Here is a 21,299-nt window from a genome sequence, read left to right on the forward strand (position 1 = left end):
AATGTATATGTTATTTATAATATATATGATATATATAAAAATAAACAGGTCGGGTTCGGGTATTTCGGGTCAACCCAAAAATGACCCGATTTTTTCGGGTAAATTTTTACCCAACCCGAACCCGACGCGAAAGTCAAAAACCCCGACCCTAATTCGAATTTTTTCGAGTCGGTTTCGGGTCGTGTTTCGGGTCGTGTCGGATTTTGTCACCCCTACTTAACATCACAGTATCACACTTTTTCAATATTTTTTTCATGGTCCGTATATAAACTTTTGTCTCCTTTCCAAGTATAAATACAGCGTGGCACATTGTTTCATCTCACATTGTTTTTTTTTATTTTGTAAACCGGTGTTCGGGCCGGTTTGCGCGCAGCTGCTATTCGGTGAAAATGGATTTTGGGGAGGAAGATACTCAAAGAATGTAAGCTATTCTCTATCTGTAGTGATTCTTTTCCACATAAGGTGTTGGGCTAGTGTTGCTGCTTTTTCTACATTACTTCCTCTTAGAGTTGATGATTTTTGAATTTTCAGGCTGATGCTGTACATTCACGATCATATGAGAAAAAATAACATGCATGAGGCTGCTAAGATATTTGCCGTAGAGGCAAATCTTGAGCTAAACCCAGGTCAGTATTTTATTTTTTTCCATTAATTTGTAGTCAGCCATACATTTAACATTTCATGTATTTTCTTCATGCAGTACTGAAATTTGATAAATTATGATTTTGTGAAATATTTATTTGATTTTCTTTTAAGTGATCGATGCTCCTCAAGGCTTTCTAGATGAATGGTGGGAAGTGTTTTGGAACAAGTACTTCTCCATCTATTCCAACATCCCAGGATGCGAGGTAAAATCCTCAACTTATTCGAATATGTATTTGAGTCACGTGTATTAATCTTAGGTTGTGTTCACTTGGATTGAATAGAATGGGGGGAATGGAATGAATTTTGTACTCTGAAATAGGGTTGATTAGAGAAAATGCCTATATATTTCATTTCTTCGATCATTCCATTCGTATGATTTTAACTAGAAAAGGAATGTTCATTCCATTTCAACATCATCTTTCCTTACAATCTTTATCACTAAATATCTAAACTAGCTCATTCATATTGTCACTACTATCTCATTCTTTCTTCTTTCTCCATAAAAGTTCTATATAATATTTGATTTCATTATCACCTCATTCCATTCCATCCAAGTGAACACAGCCTCAGTTTTCTGATTAATGTGTCTACTGTATTAACTCAAGAAAAATCCTAGGAATCTCGAGGGATGCCTCGACATTGGATACGTCCTTTGTACTGCCAACTCCTGGATTCTCTGAAGGAATGACTGCAGGGACCATGCTACAAGACATCTCCCCCAGGTTTACATCTATCAGCACCATGAGCCAGCAACTAGTTGGCAATACTTCTCATTGCAAGGGAAAGGATATCGTAATGGAACCTAGTCATTCTGTATTGTGCCAACTCCTGGAATAGACAGACCATGGTTCGAAAACTCAATGCCTAATGTATCCGGTACCAGGTATATAATTAACTTACAAATAAATAATCGGAAATATGAATTTTTCAGTTTTTTTTCTTAACTATTCTTTGAATGGCTTTTGTAATAATCCTGCTTATTGTGCCACAACCACCAGCAGCATCAAGCTTCTGCGCAGTCCTCATTGCTGGTTTCAGGGGTATGAATACAGTCTTACAAAATGTAAAAATTAATTCTACACATGGGTGAAGTCTAAATTATTATTTTAGCTGAGGGATGAAGGCTAAATTAATATTATTATGTTGCAGGTTGCTAGCAAACCAAAATTCTCAGGGAAGATCTAGCAGCCAGATGGAGCCAACTCTGCAAGTACCAGGTCTAAATTCTCCGTCAACAGGGTCAAGAAATCCCAGTGCTGGTGCATTTGATTTTTTCAAATACTATTTTCGTGATTAAGTTGGATAAACGTTACCTAGCTAGCAGCTAGCTACACTACACCATATTTGACCTGTTGCAACGGCATGTTGCAAAAAATGTTGCTATAGGCCAAAAAATAGCTACTCTATTGTAATAATTTTTGAAAATGTTACCTAAAATTGAAAAGTGTTGCATGCTTGGTAATTTTTAGTGAGAGTTAAAAAAGTTGATGCCAATTGTAACACTTTACTTAAACTTACAGTTGTTTGCAACATTTTTGTCAAGTGGAATAAAAAATTAGGCGGGCTTCTTCTTTTTTTCAGTGGCGGGTACCAAAACAGTTACCCAAAAACAAACACCCCAAAACAAACATTTCACTTTCAAAAAACAAATATCTCCTCTTCTCCTTTGTATATCCATTTTGTTATCATAGCCAAATCCATGTGCTGCAATAGAGTATTAATAAACAAAATTATACTATTTAATTATGAATTTCAAATTTACACATTTATTGACTTTGACACTAATCAATATTCAATTTAAAAATATATATAAGGTCGTCCAAGGAAATAAATATTTATATATTTTAAATATTGTAGAAATATTTAATTATTTTTAAATAAGTTTAAATTTTTTTAAAAAAATAATTTTAAAATGATCTTATCATCTAACCTAATGTAATTAATATGGATAAAATTAATTGTAAGAACATTCTAATTAGCAAATAATTGATTAATTTATTTTTATAAATATTAAAATATTAGATTCTATATTAATATTAATGGTTAACTTATTTTAATAAATATTAAAAAATTTAAAACAGCATGTACCGTAAAATAGTAATTTTTTTATAAAATTAAATAAATTTTACGAGTTGCCGGCGTGCACACTTAATAAAAAATTAAATAAATTTCCCCCCTTAATCAATTTCACAACTCCCGCTTTGTAACATTTTCTAAAAATAAAACATTAAGTTTAACAGGTTTAAAACATAAACATTAGACAAAAAACATTAAAACATATAAGCTGCCCTTCTTTTCTCATTCTTCTATTTGTTCATACAAGCTCCGATGCGATCATTCTGGTTGAGTAAAAACTCATACAAGCTCTTATGGTCAATTAGAAGGTCATACAAGCTCCGATTTGTTTCCTTTAGAGTTTCGATTGTTCGATTTGCTGGTACAAACTCATAAAACCTCCGGGTATGTCATTGTCTGGGTCTTTCTTGCATAGATTTGTTTCTTTGTGTCAAGGATGTCTGTGTCTAAGAACTCAATATTTCAATTACCTTCCTTTTGTGTTATTTTGGTTAGTTTTCTCAAGTGGGTCAATTTTTTCGATGGGGTCATGTGGGTGTAAGAGGGTCAAGTGGGTTTCGACCGGACTTTAAAGCTTAAAGTTCAAGCGGGTTTTCATTGGAGTTTGGAGTTGTTTTTTGTGATTGTAATTTGGATGTTTGGGTTTTGCTTAGTAGCGAGGTAACCAAAGCAAGGTATTATTCTTTTCTGTTACTTCGTTGCTTAGTCATTCTTTTTTAGTACTTGGTTGCTTAGTGTATTGCTTGCTTGGAACTTTGCTCGTTTTTGCTTTATTAGTGAGTATGTGTATGTGTTTGTCTGTTTTAATGTATAAAGATGTCATGCCTGTTTGTTATTCTGTCATATGCCTGATCCACATGCCAAATTGAGTTTTATTATAGTGACCTTTATTTGTTTTTTTTTTACTTTTGGAAATAGTTAGATAGTAAAATGGTTAATTGGTTGTGAAAGAGCATATGTCAAGCTGTGTGTTGGTATTTTCACTTTGACAGAATTTTAAACACTATGCTGTAGGACAAGATTTAATAAAAAAGAAAACAATAATGAGAAATTGAGAACTAACTGAAACAAGGAAAATTTAAGTTGATTCTCTCATCCATCACACATTGTGTTAATATTAAAAAACCATTTACATATGTTAGCTTATAATAAACCTGAGATGAATGACATAAATTGTATCAGGCTATAAAGGAGGAGCTGTCTTCTTTAGAATTGCTGCCAGAAGAAGAGCTTGATGCACACAATGCCACCAAGATGGTGTTTTATTTATACATATCTTTTTATATTTAATTTTCTAATCTTGTTTGTATATGTTCATTATTGATTGTTTACTCACTTTTACTCTCTGTTTACTTAGCCTATGTGTGATAAAAGCTAACCATTACGTACAAACAACTTTGAAACTTACTTTAATACTAGTAGTAGAACTTAAAGTAGTTACTTTTAAATATAATGCAGGTTACTAGACTTGTAAAAGAAGATCACTGGTGATTGCACTAAAGGTGGCATTCTCAATGCTTCATATGGGTACATACGGGGGCATGAAGGGAAAAGTATATGTAGCTCGTACATTCATGAGGTATAAAAACTAATTTATTATTTCTTTTTATCATATATATTTGCTGATACTTATCCCATCAGCTTTGATTAGAGATACAGAACCTAACTAGATGGGGAGGTGCACTACAATTATGTTGTGATTCTCTATATTTGCTACCCATCCATAGTAGAATAAGGGCTACGTCTACGGAAAATGGTACACAAATCAATCTACCTCATTTTTTAATTATTTACCTTTGATTATATTGCATAGTAGTACTTATGTAAGACTATCTCATTATTGCAGGCTACTAAAATTAGTGTAGGAGTTGATGTTTGCATGGTTAATGAAAGAGGCTTCTATTTCAACCTTGCAGAAGTTCAGAAACCTCTTTATGCTAATGGGACTAATTTAAGTATGAATGGGTCATGTGCACAAGGTACATGTAACATATATAACTAAATTGTCGACAAACATATGTAGTATTTGTACTTATAGAATTTAAATTTTGTTCCTGTTATTGCCTTGCAGTCTATTAAACTACACTTATGCAGATGAAAATATAGAATGCAGCTTTTAGTCACTTTAGAACGAGGAGGATGGGAATGCAGCTGCTCAACATAGTGATGAATGAAGATTTTTAGTCACTTTTTATTATTACTTCTTCATCTATTCTTGCTTTTAGATTGACTTTTATAAGGATGGTTTATAAATTGGTACATTAGTCCGGTTTCTATGTATCTTTCAACTTGATGACTCGGTTTGTACTTTGTATTTTCTTTTGGTTAATTTCAAGTCAAGAAAATTTCAGGGTACTATTGCATTTATATAGTATCATTGTAAATTAAGCCTTAAAAGTATTGCAACAGAATACATAATGTTGCCAAAAAATTTAAAAGCATTATGTGTTACCAAAAAACTAAAAGTATTGCAATTGGTTTAATATTGTTGCACAAAACTGTTACAACAAAATTTCAAATTATTGGTATGCAACAGTTTTTAAGTATATAGTGTTACAAAGAAATGTTACAGTAAATTTATTGTAACAGTATAAAATTGTTACCAAAGGCCTCGAAAATGTTGCAATAGATTACAATTGAAAGTCTATTGCAATACCTCAATAATGTTGCAAGAAACCAAATATATGTTGCAACAGGGTTCTCTTGCAACGGCAGCAAATGCAACACCGAATTTTGGCAAAAATGTTACTAAAACGTCTATTGTAACAGTTTTAGGCCCTAAGGCTACATTTTTCAGCCGTTGCAACAGGTGAAATATGATGTAGTGCTAGTAATAGATAACCTTGATATGTTAATCTTCAGGATGATAATTTTTTTATTTTTTGAGTTTGTGATTCAATTTATTGGATTTAATTTTTAGACAATAGGCTTTGGCTAAACTTTTTTGCGCGCTTTATAAATTAAAAATCAATTTATTCGTACATAAAGAAGTTATACGTGACAGAATTAAAGAATTTAAAAATAATCTTCTTTTAGTGATTTTTCTTTTTCCAAATTTTAATTTATAAAATTATATTGAAACACTTTAAAAGATAACTTAAATTTTATTATTATCTTAATAATTTTTATACCTAATAAGTGGTATCTATCGAAAAAATTTATCAAAATACATATAGATTTATTATTCTTTTTTTGTCACAAGATACTTTCTCGTATAACTAAGAGAACTTGAAAATTTATAAACTCAATAAACCAATCATTGACATCATAACATTTTGTTCGGGCATAATTTACCTAGGCCCCTGTCGAGCCACTCACATGCCTGGCTGGCTGGACAGATGAGTTCTGGGCTAACTCCTTCTATGATCGTGACGAGGAGGCACGTCTTTCCTTGTTATAAAAGAAGGGTCGTGACCCATAAAACATTTACGGATGATAAAATTTTCCGAACCGACGGATATCCGATTGAATCGATCTGAATGGTTCTTACCGAACCCGATTTTTATGGTATGGTTACGATTTTGGTTTTTATTTTTCAAAACCGTTTAATTTGGTTCGAGTTTGATTTTTAGGCCAACCGAACAAAATCCCCGACCCGGATATCTGAAACGCGAATGAATCCGATAGTATAGATTTATTTTATATCATTATATAATATAGGTCAAGTTCTATGAAGTACACAATAATATTAGAGTACCAGTCACAATCTTTTACTTTAATTATAAATAATATCTTTGACTGTAAATTTTTTTCATATAATTTATCATTTACAAGTACACTTAAACATAATTATCACTTAATCATTAATATATTTCAACTTTAACAAGCATTAAGATTATTGTTCTACTTGTGAATTATATCGTAGAACATAATGTTCTCTAATAGTTTTTTAATGTTTTTTATATAATTTTTGGGTTTCGGTTTATACTGAACCGAACCGAAAACCGGTGATTCGGGTTTGGTTTTTGAACTTCGATTTTCAGTTCAATTCTGTTCGGGTTCGGTTTTGAAAAATACTATTCGGTTCGAGTTCGGTTTTTGTCAAAACTGATTGCCATCTCTAAAAACATTGGATCGGTTGGCAGGATTGAGCTGGACAATTTTTTATGCTTGTGAATAAAGAAAAATAGAACTGATTATACTCATTTACAATTTGTTTGCGTAGCTAAAAATATAGTTACTAGATTGTTTGGACGCAAAATGAATTTTGTGATTGTTAACCTCTGAAACACAATGGGCGGATCAAAGCTTTTACTATATCATGGCCAGCTTAAATGCTACTCCCTCCGTCTCTAAATGCTTTTCCTGTTTGTGTTTTTCACGTTTGCCAACACACATTTTTTTATCGTTAATATCTTTCATTTCGTATTAGCATTAAATATTAAAACTTCACCGTATTAAAGTACTCGTGTATACGAATCTAACTAGATCACTCATGACTATATATAGTTTTATATATTAGATGTAAATTAGTAATTTGTCTCATGTTATGAAGAGTACCGACATCACAAACAGGAAAAGAAAAAAGAAACGGAGGGAGTACTACACTATTTTCTTCCATTCCCTCTAAACCCTGTTCCTGACCAAAACCCAAAAATCTCTACGTCCATATTGCCTTCTCTCCACCTTCATCTTCTTCTTTTGGAGTGACTGCTTTCTCTGGAGTGACTTCTTTTTAGCTACGCAAACAAATTGTAAATGAGTATAATCAGTTCTATTTTTTTTTATTCACAAGCATAAAAAATTGTCTGATGCTCTACCAGACTACCAGTACAGGAACAGTCATATTGTTGAACAAGCTAATGATCGCATATGGCCAGTTCAAGTAAATGCACCAGGAGACTTTGGAAACTTCTATAGCCATGATTCTTCCAGGTTTGATTTTTTCGACAGGTGGGGCAATCCTTTGCCTTCCACGCTGATGGTCTATTTGGATAACCCGCATTTGAATTTCTAATAAACCTGCTTATTGTGCCACAGCCACCAACAGCAACAAGCTTCTACCCAGTCCTCATTGCTGGTTGCAGGGGTATGAATACAGTTTTTGTGCTCTGTTTATAGCCGAGCCTATAAAAATTTAGAAAATGCTACACATGGATGAAGTCTAAATTATTTTTTTAGCTGAGAGATGAAGGCTAAGTTAATATTATTGTGTTGCAGGTTGCTAGCAATCAAAATTCTCAGGGAAGAACTAGCAGCCAGATGGAGCCAACTCTGCAAGTACCAGGTTTAAATTCTCCGTCAACAGGGTCAAGAAATCCCAGTACTGGTGCATTTGATTTTTTTAAATACTATTTTCGCGATTAAGTTGGATAAATGTTAACTAGCCAGTAATAGTTTACCTTAATCTTTGGGATGATAATTTTTTTATTTTTTCAGTTTGTAATTCAATTTATTGGATTTAATTTTTAGACTATTGGCTTTGGCTAAACTTTTTTGCCCGCTTGTAATTTATAAGTAAAAATCAACTTCTTTGTACATAAGAGCATTTCAATGAGTTCCTTAAACAAACTCTTAACTCTAAAATATAGGAGGATATGAAAAATAGAGCTCCAATGGGCTCCTAGAACTCTTTAAAAATTTAAGGGTTTCTTATCTCTCCTTTTTTTAAAGAGCATCTAGGTGCTCCTAACTTATTTTTATTGAATAAAATAATCACTTTCTTCTATTTTTATGCACTTCTCTCTAATTCTCTCTCCAACTTTTCTCTCAAATAATAATAAAATATGAGTAAAGAGCAAGTATTAAGAGTATGGTTGTCACGATATTCAATGTATTAACATACTAGGAGCCACATATTATATTACTCCCTCCGTTTCAAAATTTATGACGTTTTGACTTTTTACGCACATTTCAAAGAGTTTTGACCAAGCACCTAGAATCATCATTTTTTTTTAAAAAAAATTATACTTTAAAATTTTGACTATATACTTTTATTTAATAAAATAAAATTTTAAAAATAATAAATATAAGTATATGGTCAAAGGATTTTAAACTACGTGCAAAAAGTCAAAGCGTAATACATCTTGAAACGGAGGGTGTATTTTTTAAGAAAGAATTTAAGAGGATCTAAAGAAGTTATATAAGTGATCAGAATTCAAGAATTTGAAAAATAATCTTTTTTTAGTGATTTTTTTTTGAATTTTGATTTATAAAAATATATTGAAACACTTTAAACGGTAGCTTATACTCCCTCTGTCCCTCTCATTTCTTTACGTTACTTTTTGGCATGCTTTTCCACACTCATTTAAAATATAGTTTTATAATATATTTTTTTAAAAAAATTCTCTGAATAAAAGTTTGGTGTTTAAACTTTTATTTAGAAAAAAAAAATTTTAAAAAATAATTATGAAACCATACTTTATAAGAACCTAAAAATGCGTGCAAACAGTGAACGTAAACAATCACGGGGACGAAGGGAGTAATATTTAACTATTATTATAATAATTCTTATATCTAGTAAGTTGTAGATATCGACAAAACTTACCTTGAACACATAAATTAAAATTATTTTCCACTTTAAGTCTAAAGTTAATAAACCAATCATTGACATCAAAACAGTTTATTATGGCTTAATTTGGCTAGGCCCAATCGAGCTAGTTACATGCATGGTTGGGCCGGATAGATGAGTTTTGGGCTAACTCTTTCTATGATCGTGACGAGGCACGTCTTTCCTTGTTATTTTTAATTCTATACATTTTTTTTGATGCTCGACAAGCACATCAATGCTCTAATAAAATATAATTCTATAACTTATTTTGAAAATTTTCTTCATCTGAATAATAATATAACATTCAAACTTTTATTCAGAAAAGAAATATCTTAAAAATAAGTTATAGAACTATACTTTACAGGAGCATTAAAGTCTGTGCCGCGTCCCCGTCTGCCCCATGTATATAACTCAGGGGGACGGAGGGAGTATAAAAGAAGGGGCGTGACCCTTATAATATTGAACCAGCTGTTGGCAGGATAGAGCTGGACACGAGACTTCGTATTCAAGTGCATCTCCAACTGATTCTCTACAGAATTCTTAATTTCAAATTTAAAAACCAATACAAAATTAGAACTCCAATGAGCTCCTTATTACACATAGTTTAATATATATAAAGGATATTATTGACTTTTAATACTAACGTACTTATTATACATTAATGTCTAAGCATTAATATACATTAATTATAACATGATCATTATTTGGAATTATTTTGATATTATACGTATAAATAATATATATCTAATCATTTTTAAAATTTTTAATTTTCCCCACAAATTTTGTAAATTTTAATGTTCTACCTGATTTTTGACTGATTAATCCAGTTTTGACCAATTAATCATCGATTTAATCAATTTTATCAAATCGTATTAAAAATTCGCCTGATTATCGATTATTCGGTTAATCAGCTGATTTTTAGAATATCTAATTATTGTGATTTAATAAAATTCTATATATATGATTTAATAAAATTATATATATGATTTTTTAACTATACGACAAAGATTCTGATTCGACAAGAATCTTATTTGTTTTTATCAAATTTAGAATAATTTTAGGTGAAGGATAATTTAATTATATAATAAAATTTTAAATAGTGTATAGTTTTTTTATATTTATATTTTAATAAATATCATCATAGTGAGGATATATGTACATTTAGACATCAAGATAATATGACTTAAAATACACGTAAATATCAAATTTAAATTATTTTCATAATATAAATAATCTCAATTTTTTAAAAAAATGAATAAAAGATATAACAATATATCAAAAAAATAATTTAAAACAAGCACGGGTTAGGAAGCTAGTTCATAAGTAAAAATCAAGCTATTCATACATAAAGAAGTTATATAAGTGATCAGAATTCAAGAATTTGAAAATAATCTTTTTTTAGTTATTTTTTTTTCGAATTTTGATTTATAAAAATATATTGAAACACTTTAAACGATGGCTTATAATATATTATTATTATCTTAATAATTTTTATATCTAATATGTTGTAGATATGGAAAAAATTTATCCAACCACACAAAAAACATTTTACTATGACTTAATTTGTTGACATCATTTTGTGGTTGACATCAAAACATTTTATTATGGTGGCCAGCTCCTATCGAGCCGGTTACATGCATGGCTGGGCTGGATAGATGAGTTCTGGGCTAACTCCTTCTATGATCGTGATGTGGAGGCACGTCTTTCCTATCTAATAAAAGAAGGGGTCTAATATTGAACCAGTTGGCAGGATAGAGCAGGACAAGACACTTCGTATTTATTTTTATTTTTTTGTAGATCTATATATTCGTAGATGAATTATACCGAAATACGATAAACCGCATTTTCGATTTCTTTTTTTTCAAGAAAGTTTATCATCTAACCGAAAGTCATGCAAGTATAATTCCGGATGTTTAGACAATAAGGTTAAATGAATAATAAAAGAAAGCCCATAAGTCCGGTAGCTTTCTAAATATCCTGAAAAAACAAACCAAACAACACATAAATCAACATACAATAAAATCACACATATATAAATTTAGTTAAAGTAAAATAGAAAATCTAATAAAAAGCAAAACAAAAATATATATAATAGATATAAAATAAAATAATATAGAAATCTATACTATACTATAAAAAACCAACATGGTTATAATTTGTATTCGTACAAAATTTTGGTTTGGTACTCTGCTCTAAAACTAAAAGTCTACAACTAGATATCTATTAAACAGTTTCATATACTAAAAGCACTCCTTATGTATATTAATATCATTTTAAATATAATTTATAATTAGTTGAAAAAAGCTACTTTTTAATTATAACGTATTCTACTCGAAATTTAACTCTAACGTGTCCTATTTCATTACAAACACGAACCATTGCGAATTGCGTAACATATGAAGATATATGAAATATGAAAATTTTGATTTAAATTGAATAATAAACTGTCACATATTAATATCAGAAAAATATTTATAGATAGATAATAAACTTTCGTTAGAAGATATAATCAGTTGGTTAATATAATTTAACTAAAATCTAATTTATTAATACTAAAATACTAATAAAAATGGTGTTAAAAATTAAATTATAATTAATAAATCACGAATCAAATACACGCCCGTGCGATGCACGGGGTTAAAGGCTAGTATTAATTAATTTCTAATCAAAGGAAAATCCTTTGGTTAGACACATAAAAATTAAAATTTAAGCGAGGAATAGAAACAAAAGATAAAATATAATTAAACATATTAAATATAATGATCATGATAATGGTCAATAAGTCATAGAAGTGACATCCATAACTGGAACAAAAAGCCACTAAATACACAATAAAGTCATCATTAATGACTTCATAAATAGTTTTTAAATTTTGAATCTTTGAAACTTAATAAAAGTAATCAATTTCCAAAAATTAAGAAAGTATTTGATTAAAACTTAAGAAAAGTTGACCAATTTTCCTAAATATATAATTAAACAACACATTTCATAGACATGACTTAGATCATATCCTGCTAGGCCTCCTTCGCTGAGTGGTTGGGTGTTCAACAGAGAAAGTATGCATGCTGATAGTGATAAAGGGCCAAAGGCACTTCATAGACATGACTTAGATCCGATTGCAGAAATGCCTTCTGCATCGCTTGGTGGCCTATCTGTGAATGAGAAAGAATTTTCTCCAACTACTTATAACCCTTCTCCTCTGTATGTGGCTCCAATGCCTTCAGCACCACAAGTACCCGCTGATGCAAATTGGTTGAAGGGCCATTCATCAAATTTTCCGGAGTCTAAAACTGGAGCTAAGATCAGAGAAGCCGAAGGAATATCAGGTCCAACACCGACCACTAGGTACCCAAACCTGTCTCCTACTCATGGACCATTTAGCCCACGGCTTGCAAATTTTATTGATGGCTATCCACCACTTCTTGGAATGAGCTCATCCGAATGGCTCTATCAGTACAGGAACAGTCATATTGTTGAACAAGCTAATGATCGCATATGGCCAGTTCAAGTTAATGCACCAGGAGACTTTAGACACTTCTACAGTCATGATGCTTCCAGGTTTGATTTTTTCGACAGGTGGGGCAATCCTTTGCCTTCCAGCCCCATGGGTTATTTGGATAACCCGCATTTGAACACAAATTTGCCTCTCTGCGGAATAGAGGAACAGAGAAGGGAGAAGCTGTTTCATGGTTACCAAAGACCGATCTCCTATGGATGTGTTACCGGGACAGACTTGGGAGCAGAGAAGCCGCCACTTCTACAGTATCTACAAGAAAGAGAATGGCAACTACAACGAGAGAATAAACTGCGAGGTCCTCCCTACATGGGGAACTAAGTTAAGGTACATGAAGACTTTAAGACTGACTTCAATTCTAAGTCTAAATGTTTGTTTGTACTTGGGTAAATGAAGGTCCTGCAGGTTTTCAAGTGACATTCTGGCTGAACTTATATTTGAAGAAGTGTGTATTTCTTGTTTTTGTCCAAAAGCTACAATGTTCTTGTGCGGATCAGATGGTTATCAAATAGAAGAAAAAAGTATGTAATATTTCTTTCAGAACGTAGTGATGTAGATTGAGGGATAGTAGTAAAGGTTTAACGATGTTCATGCAGATTGTGACTTGCCTGAATTTGTATATATCATTTTTTTATGATCAAATTTAACCGTTTCTGAGTGTCAAAACATTTACCATATAAAGACTAATAGGGTTGAATATTTTGTTGTATTTATGGTGGTAACTTGGATTTTTCTGAAGTCGTGTAAACACTTTCAGATTGAAGTTATTTGTGATTCATCAAATAATTCAAACGGATAAAGTCAGAAATTCTGCAAGAAGAGAAAATGTGTATCGATTGAAGTTATTTGTGGTTTATCAAATAATTCAATCGGATAAAGTCAGAAATTCTGCTAGAAAAGAGAATGTGTATCGTTGTGTTTTTCAAATTAACCATCACTTTGAAATGATCAATGCAACATCTATATATATATGATGTCAATAGATGTGTATTTTGATAATAGATACATCTTAATTAAAATTGATTTGTCTAATGACAATAGACACTTCTTATCCCAATAGATGTGTCTAATGTAAATGGACAAATCTAATGCCTATAGACACTTTTTTTTTCGTGGTCCGTACATAAATCTTTGTCTCCTTTCCAAGTATAAATACAGTGTGGCACATTGTTTCATCTCACATTGTTTTTTTTTTATTTGGCAAACCGGTATTCGGACCAGTTTGCGCGCACCTGCTATTTGGTGGAAATGGATTTTGGGGATAAAGATACTCATAGAATGTAAGCTATTCTCTATCTGTAGTGAGTGTTGGGCTAATATTGCTGCTTTTTCTAAATTATTTCTTTTTACAGTTCGATTTTTGAATTTTCAGGCTGATGCTATACATTCACGATCATATGAGAAAAAATAACATGCACGAGGCTGCTAAGATATTTGCAGAAGAGGCAAATCTTGAGCTAAACCCGGGTCAGTATTTTAATTATTTTTTTTCATTAATTCAACATTTCATGTAATTTCTTAACTGTTTTTTAGTCTTCTTGAGGCATGCAGTACTGAAATTCATTAAATTTGATTTTCTGAAATAATTATTTGATTTATAATTTAGTGATCGATGCTCCTCAAGGCTTTCTAGCTGAATGGTGGGAAGTGTTTTGGAACAAATACTTCTCCATCTATTCCAACATCCCAGGATGTGAGGTAAAATCCTCAAGTTATTCGAATAAATTGAGTCACTTGTATTATTCTTAGTTTTCTGATTAATGGATCTACTGCATTAACTCGAGAAAAATCCTAGGAAATTTCGAGGGATGCCTCGACACTGGATACGTCCTTTGTACTGCCAAGTCCTGGATTCTCTGAAGGAATGACTGCAGGGACCATGCTACAAAACATCTCTCCCAGGACCATGAGCCAGCATATAGTTGGCAATACTTCTCATTGCAAGGGAAAGGATATCGTAATGGAACCTAGTTCTTCTATATTGGTGCCAACTGCTGGGATAGAAAGACCATGGTTCGAAAACTCAATGCCTAATGTATTCAGTACCAGGTACTTACTCCACTTATAAATAGTCTAACGGAAAATGCTTCATGCACAAATTTAGGTACTTCTCAATGGCGGAGGCACCTATGGGCCAGGGTAGGTTTGGGCCCTCCCCGGAAATTGTGACTGAAATATTTTTCTCATTTTTTGCTTAAGCCCAGTCCAGTTTTCCAGATATATGTGTTGTGCCCACGCTGAAATCTTGTAAAAACAAAGTGCAGGCTCTCAAATTTCATTTAGAAAAGCAAGAGAGCACTGAGCAAGAGAGAAATATCTGTGTTTTTTATTTATTTTTTTTGTTGCATTTTTCTACTCATAGTTGGAAAAAAGAATTACTCTATATTTTAGCCCTCCCTCATATATATTCCTGGCTCCGCCACGGGTACTTCTTATGGCGCAATGTTAAGTTGTCTTTGCGTCAGTTCTTGATTCTTCCTTGAGGCGGTGTGAGTTTTATCTGACACAGTACTCTGTTGTAATCTTAAGTTGTTTTTTTATTTTTATTTTCTTATATTATTGAGAATGACATGAATAAGTTGACACAGTTGAATTAGTTCATTTCTGTGTGTGCCTATCGAATTTCTAATAAACCTGCTTATTGTGCCACAGCCACCAACAGCAACAAGCTTCTACCCAGTCCTCATTGCTGCTTGCATGGGTATGAGTACAGTCTTTGTACACTATATATAGCTTGTTGGATATTAATCATATCCTACATAGCTGAGCCTACAAAATGTGAACTGTAAATTATTTTTTTAGCTGAGGGATGAAGGCTAAATTAATATTATTATGTTGCAGGTTGCTAGCAATCAAAATTTTGAGGGAAGATCTAGTACCCAGATGGAGCCAACTCTGCAAGTACCAGGTCTAAATTCTGATCAGTCAACAGGGTCAAGAAATCCCAGTGCTGGTGCATTTGATTTTTTCAAATACTATTTTCGCGATTAAGTTGGATATGTCAATCTTCACGATGATAATTTTTTATTTTTTGAGTTTGTAATTCAATTTATTGGATTTAATTTTTAGACAACAGGCTCTGGCTAAACTCTTTTACCCGCTTCTAATCTATTATATATCTAATAGAACAATTTTTTTTTTTGATAAATGAGTTAATTCAATAATAAAAAACCATACGGCATCTACATAAACAGTCGCGTCGAACAAACAAAATACAGAAACAATCACTGATTAATCCATTCATCTTGGAGATAAAATTACGTGATTTGTTGAAGATGATGTCTACACATACTTCGCCACTTTCGCTTCCGACACAAACAGTTTGAGCTATCGACTGAAAATGCAATCCCTTGACAATTTCTATTACTAAATCAAGCATCATACTCACACAAACGGTGAGAAAATAACAAAACTCACACAAACGGTGAGACAACAAAAAAACCAAAACCAAACAGGATAACCTAACAACCAAATGCGTAAATGAAATATTGGCTAAAACAAGGCAATCTTAGATCTGGGGAACAAAAGCCACAAAAACAAGATAAATCGGACCAATTTCGAGGATAAAAGTATCGGGAAGAACGAGAAATCCGCAGTTCCGTGGAATTGAGATCTAAGAAAAAGAAGGCCAAATCGGAAAAGGTTTTGAGTCCTTAGATCCGGAAAAACAAATGCCAAAGAAGTTTTATTGAAAGAAAAAAGAAAACACAAGAGAAGAGAAATAAAAAATTTTGGGGCTTTCCACCGGTAGAGATCGGGTGGAAGGCCCCGAGGAGGGGAAATTAGGGTTTGCGGAGGATCGCTAATGTAATTAATTATTTGCAAAAAGAGAAGAAGAGGTAAATTAATTCAATACGACTAATATACCCTTTACTTATTACACATAGTTTAATATATATAAAGGATATTATTGACTTTTAATACTAACGTACTTATTATACATTAATGTCTGAGCATTAATGTATACATTAATTATAACATGATAATTATTTGGAATTATTTTGATATTATACGTATAAATAATATATATCTAATCATTTTTAAAATTTTAAATTTTCCCCACGAATTTTGTAAATTTTAATATTCTATCTGATTTTTGACTGATTAATCCAGTTTTGACCAATTAATCATCGATTTAATCGATTTATCAAATCGTATTAAAAATTCGCCTGATTATCGATTATTCGGTTAATCGGCTGATTTTTAGAATATCTAATTATTGTGATTTAATAAAATTCTATATATATGATTTAATAAAATTATATATATGATTTTTTAACTATACGACAAAGATTCTGATTCGACAAGAATCTTATTTGTTTTTATCAAATTTAGAATAATTTTAGGTGAACGATAATTTAATTATATAATAAAATTTTAAATAGTGTATAGTTTTTTTATATTTATATTTTAATAAATATCATCATAGTGAGGATATGTACATTTAGACATCAAGATAATATGACTTAAAATACACGTAAATATCAAATTTAAATTATTTTCGTAATATAAATAATCTCAATTTTTAAAAAAAAATGAATAAAAGATATAACAATATATCAAAAAAATAATTTAAAACAAGCACGGGTTAGGAAGCTAGTTCATAAGTAAAAATCAAGCTATTCATACATAAAGAAGTTATCAGAATTCAAGAATTTGAAAATAATCTTTTTTTAGTTATTTTTTTTTCGAATTTTGATTTATAAAAATATATTGAAACACTTTAAATGATTGCTTATAATATCTTATTATTATCTTAATAATTTTTATATCTAATATGTTATAGATATGGGAAAAATTTATCCAACCACACAAAAAACATTTTACTATGACTTAATTTGTTGACATCATTTTGTGGTTGACATCAAAACATTTTATTATGGTGGCCAGCTCCTATCGAGCCGGTTACATGCATGGCTGGGCTGGATAGATGAGTTCTGGGCTAACTCCTGATGTGGAGGCACGTCTTTCCTATCTAATAAAAGAAGGGGTCTAATATTGAACCAGTTGGTAGGATAGAGCATGACAGGACACTTCGTATTTATTTTTATTTTTTTTAGATCTACATATTCGTAGATGAACTCTACCGAAATACGATAAACCGCATTTTCGATTTCTTTTTTTCAAGAAAGTTTTTCATCTAACCGAAAGTAATGCAAGTATAATTCCGGATGTTTAGACAATAAGGTTAAATGAATAATAAAAGAAAGCCCATAAGTCCCGTAGCTTCCAAAATATCCTGAAAAAACAAACCAAACAACACATAAATCAACATACAATAAAATCACACATATATAAATTTAGTTAAAGTAAAAATAGAAAATCTAATAAAAAGCAAAACAAAAATATATATAATAGATATAAAATAAAATAATATAGAAATCTATACTATACTATAAAAAACCAACATGGTTATAATTTGTATTCGTACAAAATTTTGGTTTGGTACTCTCTTGGTTTGGTACTCTCCTCTAAAACAAAAAGTCTACAACTAGATATCTATTAAACAGTTTCATATACTAAAAACACTCCTTATTTATATTAATATCTTTTTGAATATAATTTATAATTAGTTGAAAAAAGCTACTTGTTAATTATAACGTATTCTACTCGAAATTTAACTCTAACGTGTCCTATTTCATTACAAACACGAACCATTACGAATTGCGTAACATATGAAGAGGGTTTTATATCAAACGGGCCACTCGTTGCGTCAAAAAATCTCACTTGACCCACATATTTCAACGAGGACTCATTTAAGCCACTATAAACCAAATACATATCATTTTACCCACATCACTATTCATACATCTTTACTTAATCATTAATCAAAAATTAACCGTTTGTTTTTTTACACCGAAACCACTTCAAGTACTTTCATAATTGTCTCTAGTATTTATCAAAATAATTTGAGAATTTTTAAAGCAACATAACTATGTAATTAAAAATATATGTATCTATAAATATATATTTATTTGATAACCCTTGTTATGTTGCTTTATGAATTCCCAAATTATTTTGATAAATACTAGAGATAATTATGAAAGTACTCGAAGTGGTTTCGCAATAAAAAAACAAACGATTAATTTTTTATAAATGATTAAGTGAAAAGGTATGAATAGTGATGTGGGTAAAATGATATGTATTTGGTTTATAGTGGCTTAAATGAGTCGCTGTTGAGATGTGTGGGTCAAGTGAGATATTTTGACTCAACGAGTGGTCCGTTTGATATAAACCCCCATATGAAGATATATGAAATATGAAACTTTTGATTTAAATTGAATAATAAACTGTCACATATTAATATCAGAAAAATATTTATAGATAGATAATAAACTTCCGTTAGAAGATATAATCAGTTGGTTAATATAATTTAACTAAAATCTAATTTATTAATACTAAAATACTAAGAAAAATGGTGTTAAGAATTAAATTATAATTAATAAATTACGAATCAAATACCCGCCCGTGCTATGCACGGGGTTAAAGGCTAGTATTAATTAATTTCTAATCAAAGGAAAATCCTTTGGTTAGACACATAAAAATTAAAATTTAAGCGAGGAATAGAAACAAAAGATAAAATATAATTAAACATATTAAATATAATGATTATGATAATGGTCAATAAGTCATAAATGTGGCATCCATAACTGGAACAAAAGGCCACTAAAGACACAATAAACTCATCATTAATGACTTCATAAATAGTTTTTAAATTTTGAATCTTTGAAACTTAATAAAAGTAATCAATTTCCAAAAATTAAGAAAGTATTTGATTAAAACTTAAGAAAAGTTGACCAATTTTCCTAAATATATAATTAAACAACACATTTCATAGACATGACTTAGATCATATCCTGCTAGCCGCTAGGCCTCCTTCGCTGAGTGGTTGGGTGTTCAACAGAGAAAGTATGCATGCTGATAGTGATAAAGGGCCAAAGGCACTTCATAGACATGACTTAGATCCGATTGCAGAAATGCCTTCTGCATCGCTTGGTGGCCTATCTGTGAATGAGAAAGAATTTTCTCCAACTACTTATAACCCTTCTCCTCTGTATGTGGCTCCAATGCCTTCAGCACCACAAGTACCCGCTGATGCAAATTGGTTGAAGGGCCATTCATCAAATTTTCCGGAGTCTAAAACTGGAGCTAAGATCAGAGAAGCCGAAGGAATATCAGGTCCAACACCGACCACTAGGTACCCAAACCTGTCTCCTACTCATGGACCATTTAGCCCACGGCTTGCAAATTTTATTGATGGCTATCCACCACTTCCTGGAATGAGCTCATCCGAATGGCTCTATCAGTACAGGAACAGTCATATTGTTGAACAAGCTAATGATCGCATATGGCCAGTTCAAGTTAATGCACCAGGAGACTTTAGACACTTCTACAGTCATGATGCTTCCAGGTTTGATTTTTTCGACAGGTGGGGCAATCCTTTGCCTTCCAGCCCCATGGGTTATTTGGATAACCCGCATTTGAACACAAATTTGCCTCTCTGCGGAATAGAGGAACAGAGAAGGGAGAAGCTGTTTCATGGTTACCAAAGACCGATCTCCTATGGATGTGTTACCGGGACAGACTTGGGAGCAGAGAAACCGCCACTTCTACAGTATCTACAAGAAAGAGAATGGCAACTACAACGAGAGAATAAACTGCGAGGTCCTCCCTACATGGGGAACTAAGTTAAGGTACATGAAGACTTTAAGACTGACTTCAATTCTAAGTCTAAATGTTTGTTTGTACTTGGGTAAATGATGGTCCTGCAGGTTTTCAAGTGACATTCTGGCTGAACTTATATTTGAAGAAGTGTGTATTTCTTGTTATCAAATAGAAGAAAAAAGTATGTAATATTTCTTTTAGAACTTAGTGATGTAGATCGAGGGATAGTAGTAAAGGTTTAACGATGTTCATGCAGATTGTGACTTGCCTGAATTTGTATATATCATTTTTTTATGATCAAATTTAACCGTTTCTGAGTGTCAAAACATTTACCATATAAAGACTAATAGGCTTGAATATTTTGTTGTATTTATGATGGTAACTTGGATTTTTCTGAAGTCGTGTGAACACTTTCAGATTGAAGTTATTTGTGGTTCATCAAATAATTCAATCGGATAAAGTCAGAAATTCTGCAAGAAGAGAAAATGTGTATCGATTGAAGTTATTTGTGGTTTATCAAATAATTCAATTGGATAAAGTCAGAAATTCTGCAAGAAAAGAGAATGTGTATCGTTGTGTTTTTCAAATGAACCATCACTTTGAAATGATCAATGCAACATCTATATATATATGATGTCAATAGATGTGTATTTTGATAATAGATACATCTTAATTAAAATTGATTTGTCTAATGACAATAGACACTTCTTATCCCAATAGATGTGTCTAATGTAAATGGACAAATCTAATGCTGATAGACACTTCTTTTTTTCGTGGTCCGTACATAAATCTTTGTCTCCTTTCCAAGTATAAATACAGTGTGGCACATTGTTTCATCTCACATTGTTTTTTTTTTATTTGGCAAACCGGTATTCGGGCCAGTTTGCGCGCACCTGCTATTTGGTGGAA

At 31.5% G+C, this 21,299-nt stretch overlaps 1 protein-coding gene and 1 long non-coding RNA gene across 7 annotated transcripts; both read left to right on the forward strand.

Moving 5' to 3' along the window:
* The first annotated feature begins 2,866 nt into the window (after positions 1-2,866).
* On the forward strand, positions 2,867-5,076 carry LOC108198663 (uncharacterized). Of its 6 annotated transcripts, none has more exons than XR_010286202.1 (6): positions 2,867-3,105; positions 3,217-3,395; positions 4,180-4,300; positions 4,363-4,477; positions 4,568-4,700; positions 4,793-5,076. It is a non-coding gene; the product is annotated as an uncharacterized LOC108198663 (long non-coding RNA). The 6 variants fall into 6 exon arrangements; XR_010286204.1 differs by adding an exon at positions 3,904-3,978 and having other exon boundaries at positions 2,902-3,395; XR_001802155.2 differs by having other exon boundaries at positions 2,907-3,105; positions 4,373-4,477.
* An 8,897-nt stretch (positions 5,077-13,973) lies between these two features.
* LOC108198242 (uncharacterized) lies at positions 13,974-15,716 on the forward strand. The gene is made up of 6 exons (XM_017366005.2): positions 13,974-14,005; positions 14,098-14,192; positions 14,332-14,423; positions 14,521-14,774; positions 15,378-15,426; positions 15,567-15,716. The coding sequence occupies exons 1-6, from the start codon at positions 13,974-13,976 to the stop codon at positions 15,714-15,716; spliced, it is 672 nt and encodes a 223-aa protein (XP_017221494.2).
* Positions 15,717-21,299: the final 5,583 nt, after the last annotated feature.

Source organism: Daucus carota, chromosome 8 (assembly GCF_001625215.2).
Source record: "Daucus carota subsp. sativus chromosome 8, DH1 v3.0, whole genome shotgun sequence".
Taxonomy (NCBI): domain Eukaryota; kingdom Viridiplantae; phylum Streptophyta; class Magnoliopsida; order Apiales; family Apiaceae; genus Daucus; species Daucus carota.

Bases quoted from the DNA above. Each gene is read 5' to 3' on its own strand.
- LOC108198242 (XM_017366005.2), top strand. From the start codon at position 13,974: ATGGATTTTGGGGATAAAGATACTCATAGAAT. The intron at 14,193-14,331 runs GTCAGTATTTTA...TTTATAATTTAG, and splicing joins AAATCTTGAGCTAAACCCGG to TGATCGATGCTCCTCAAGGC. The intron at 14,775-15,377 runs GTACTTACTCCA...ATTGTGCCACAG, and splicing joins CCTAATGTATTCAGTACCAG to CCACCAACAGCAACAAGCTT.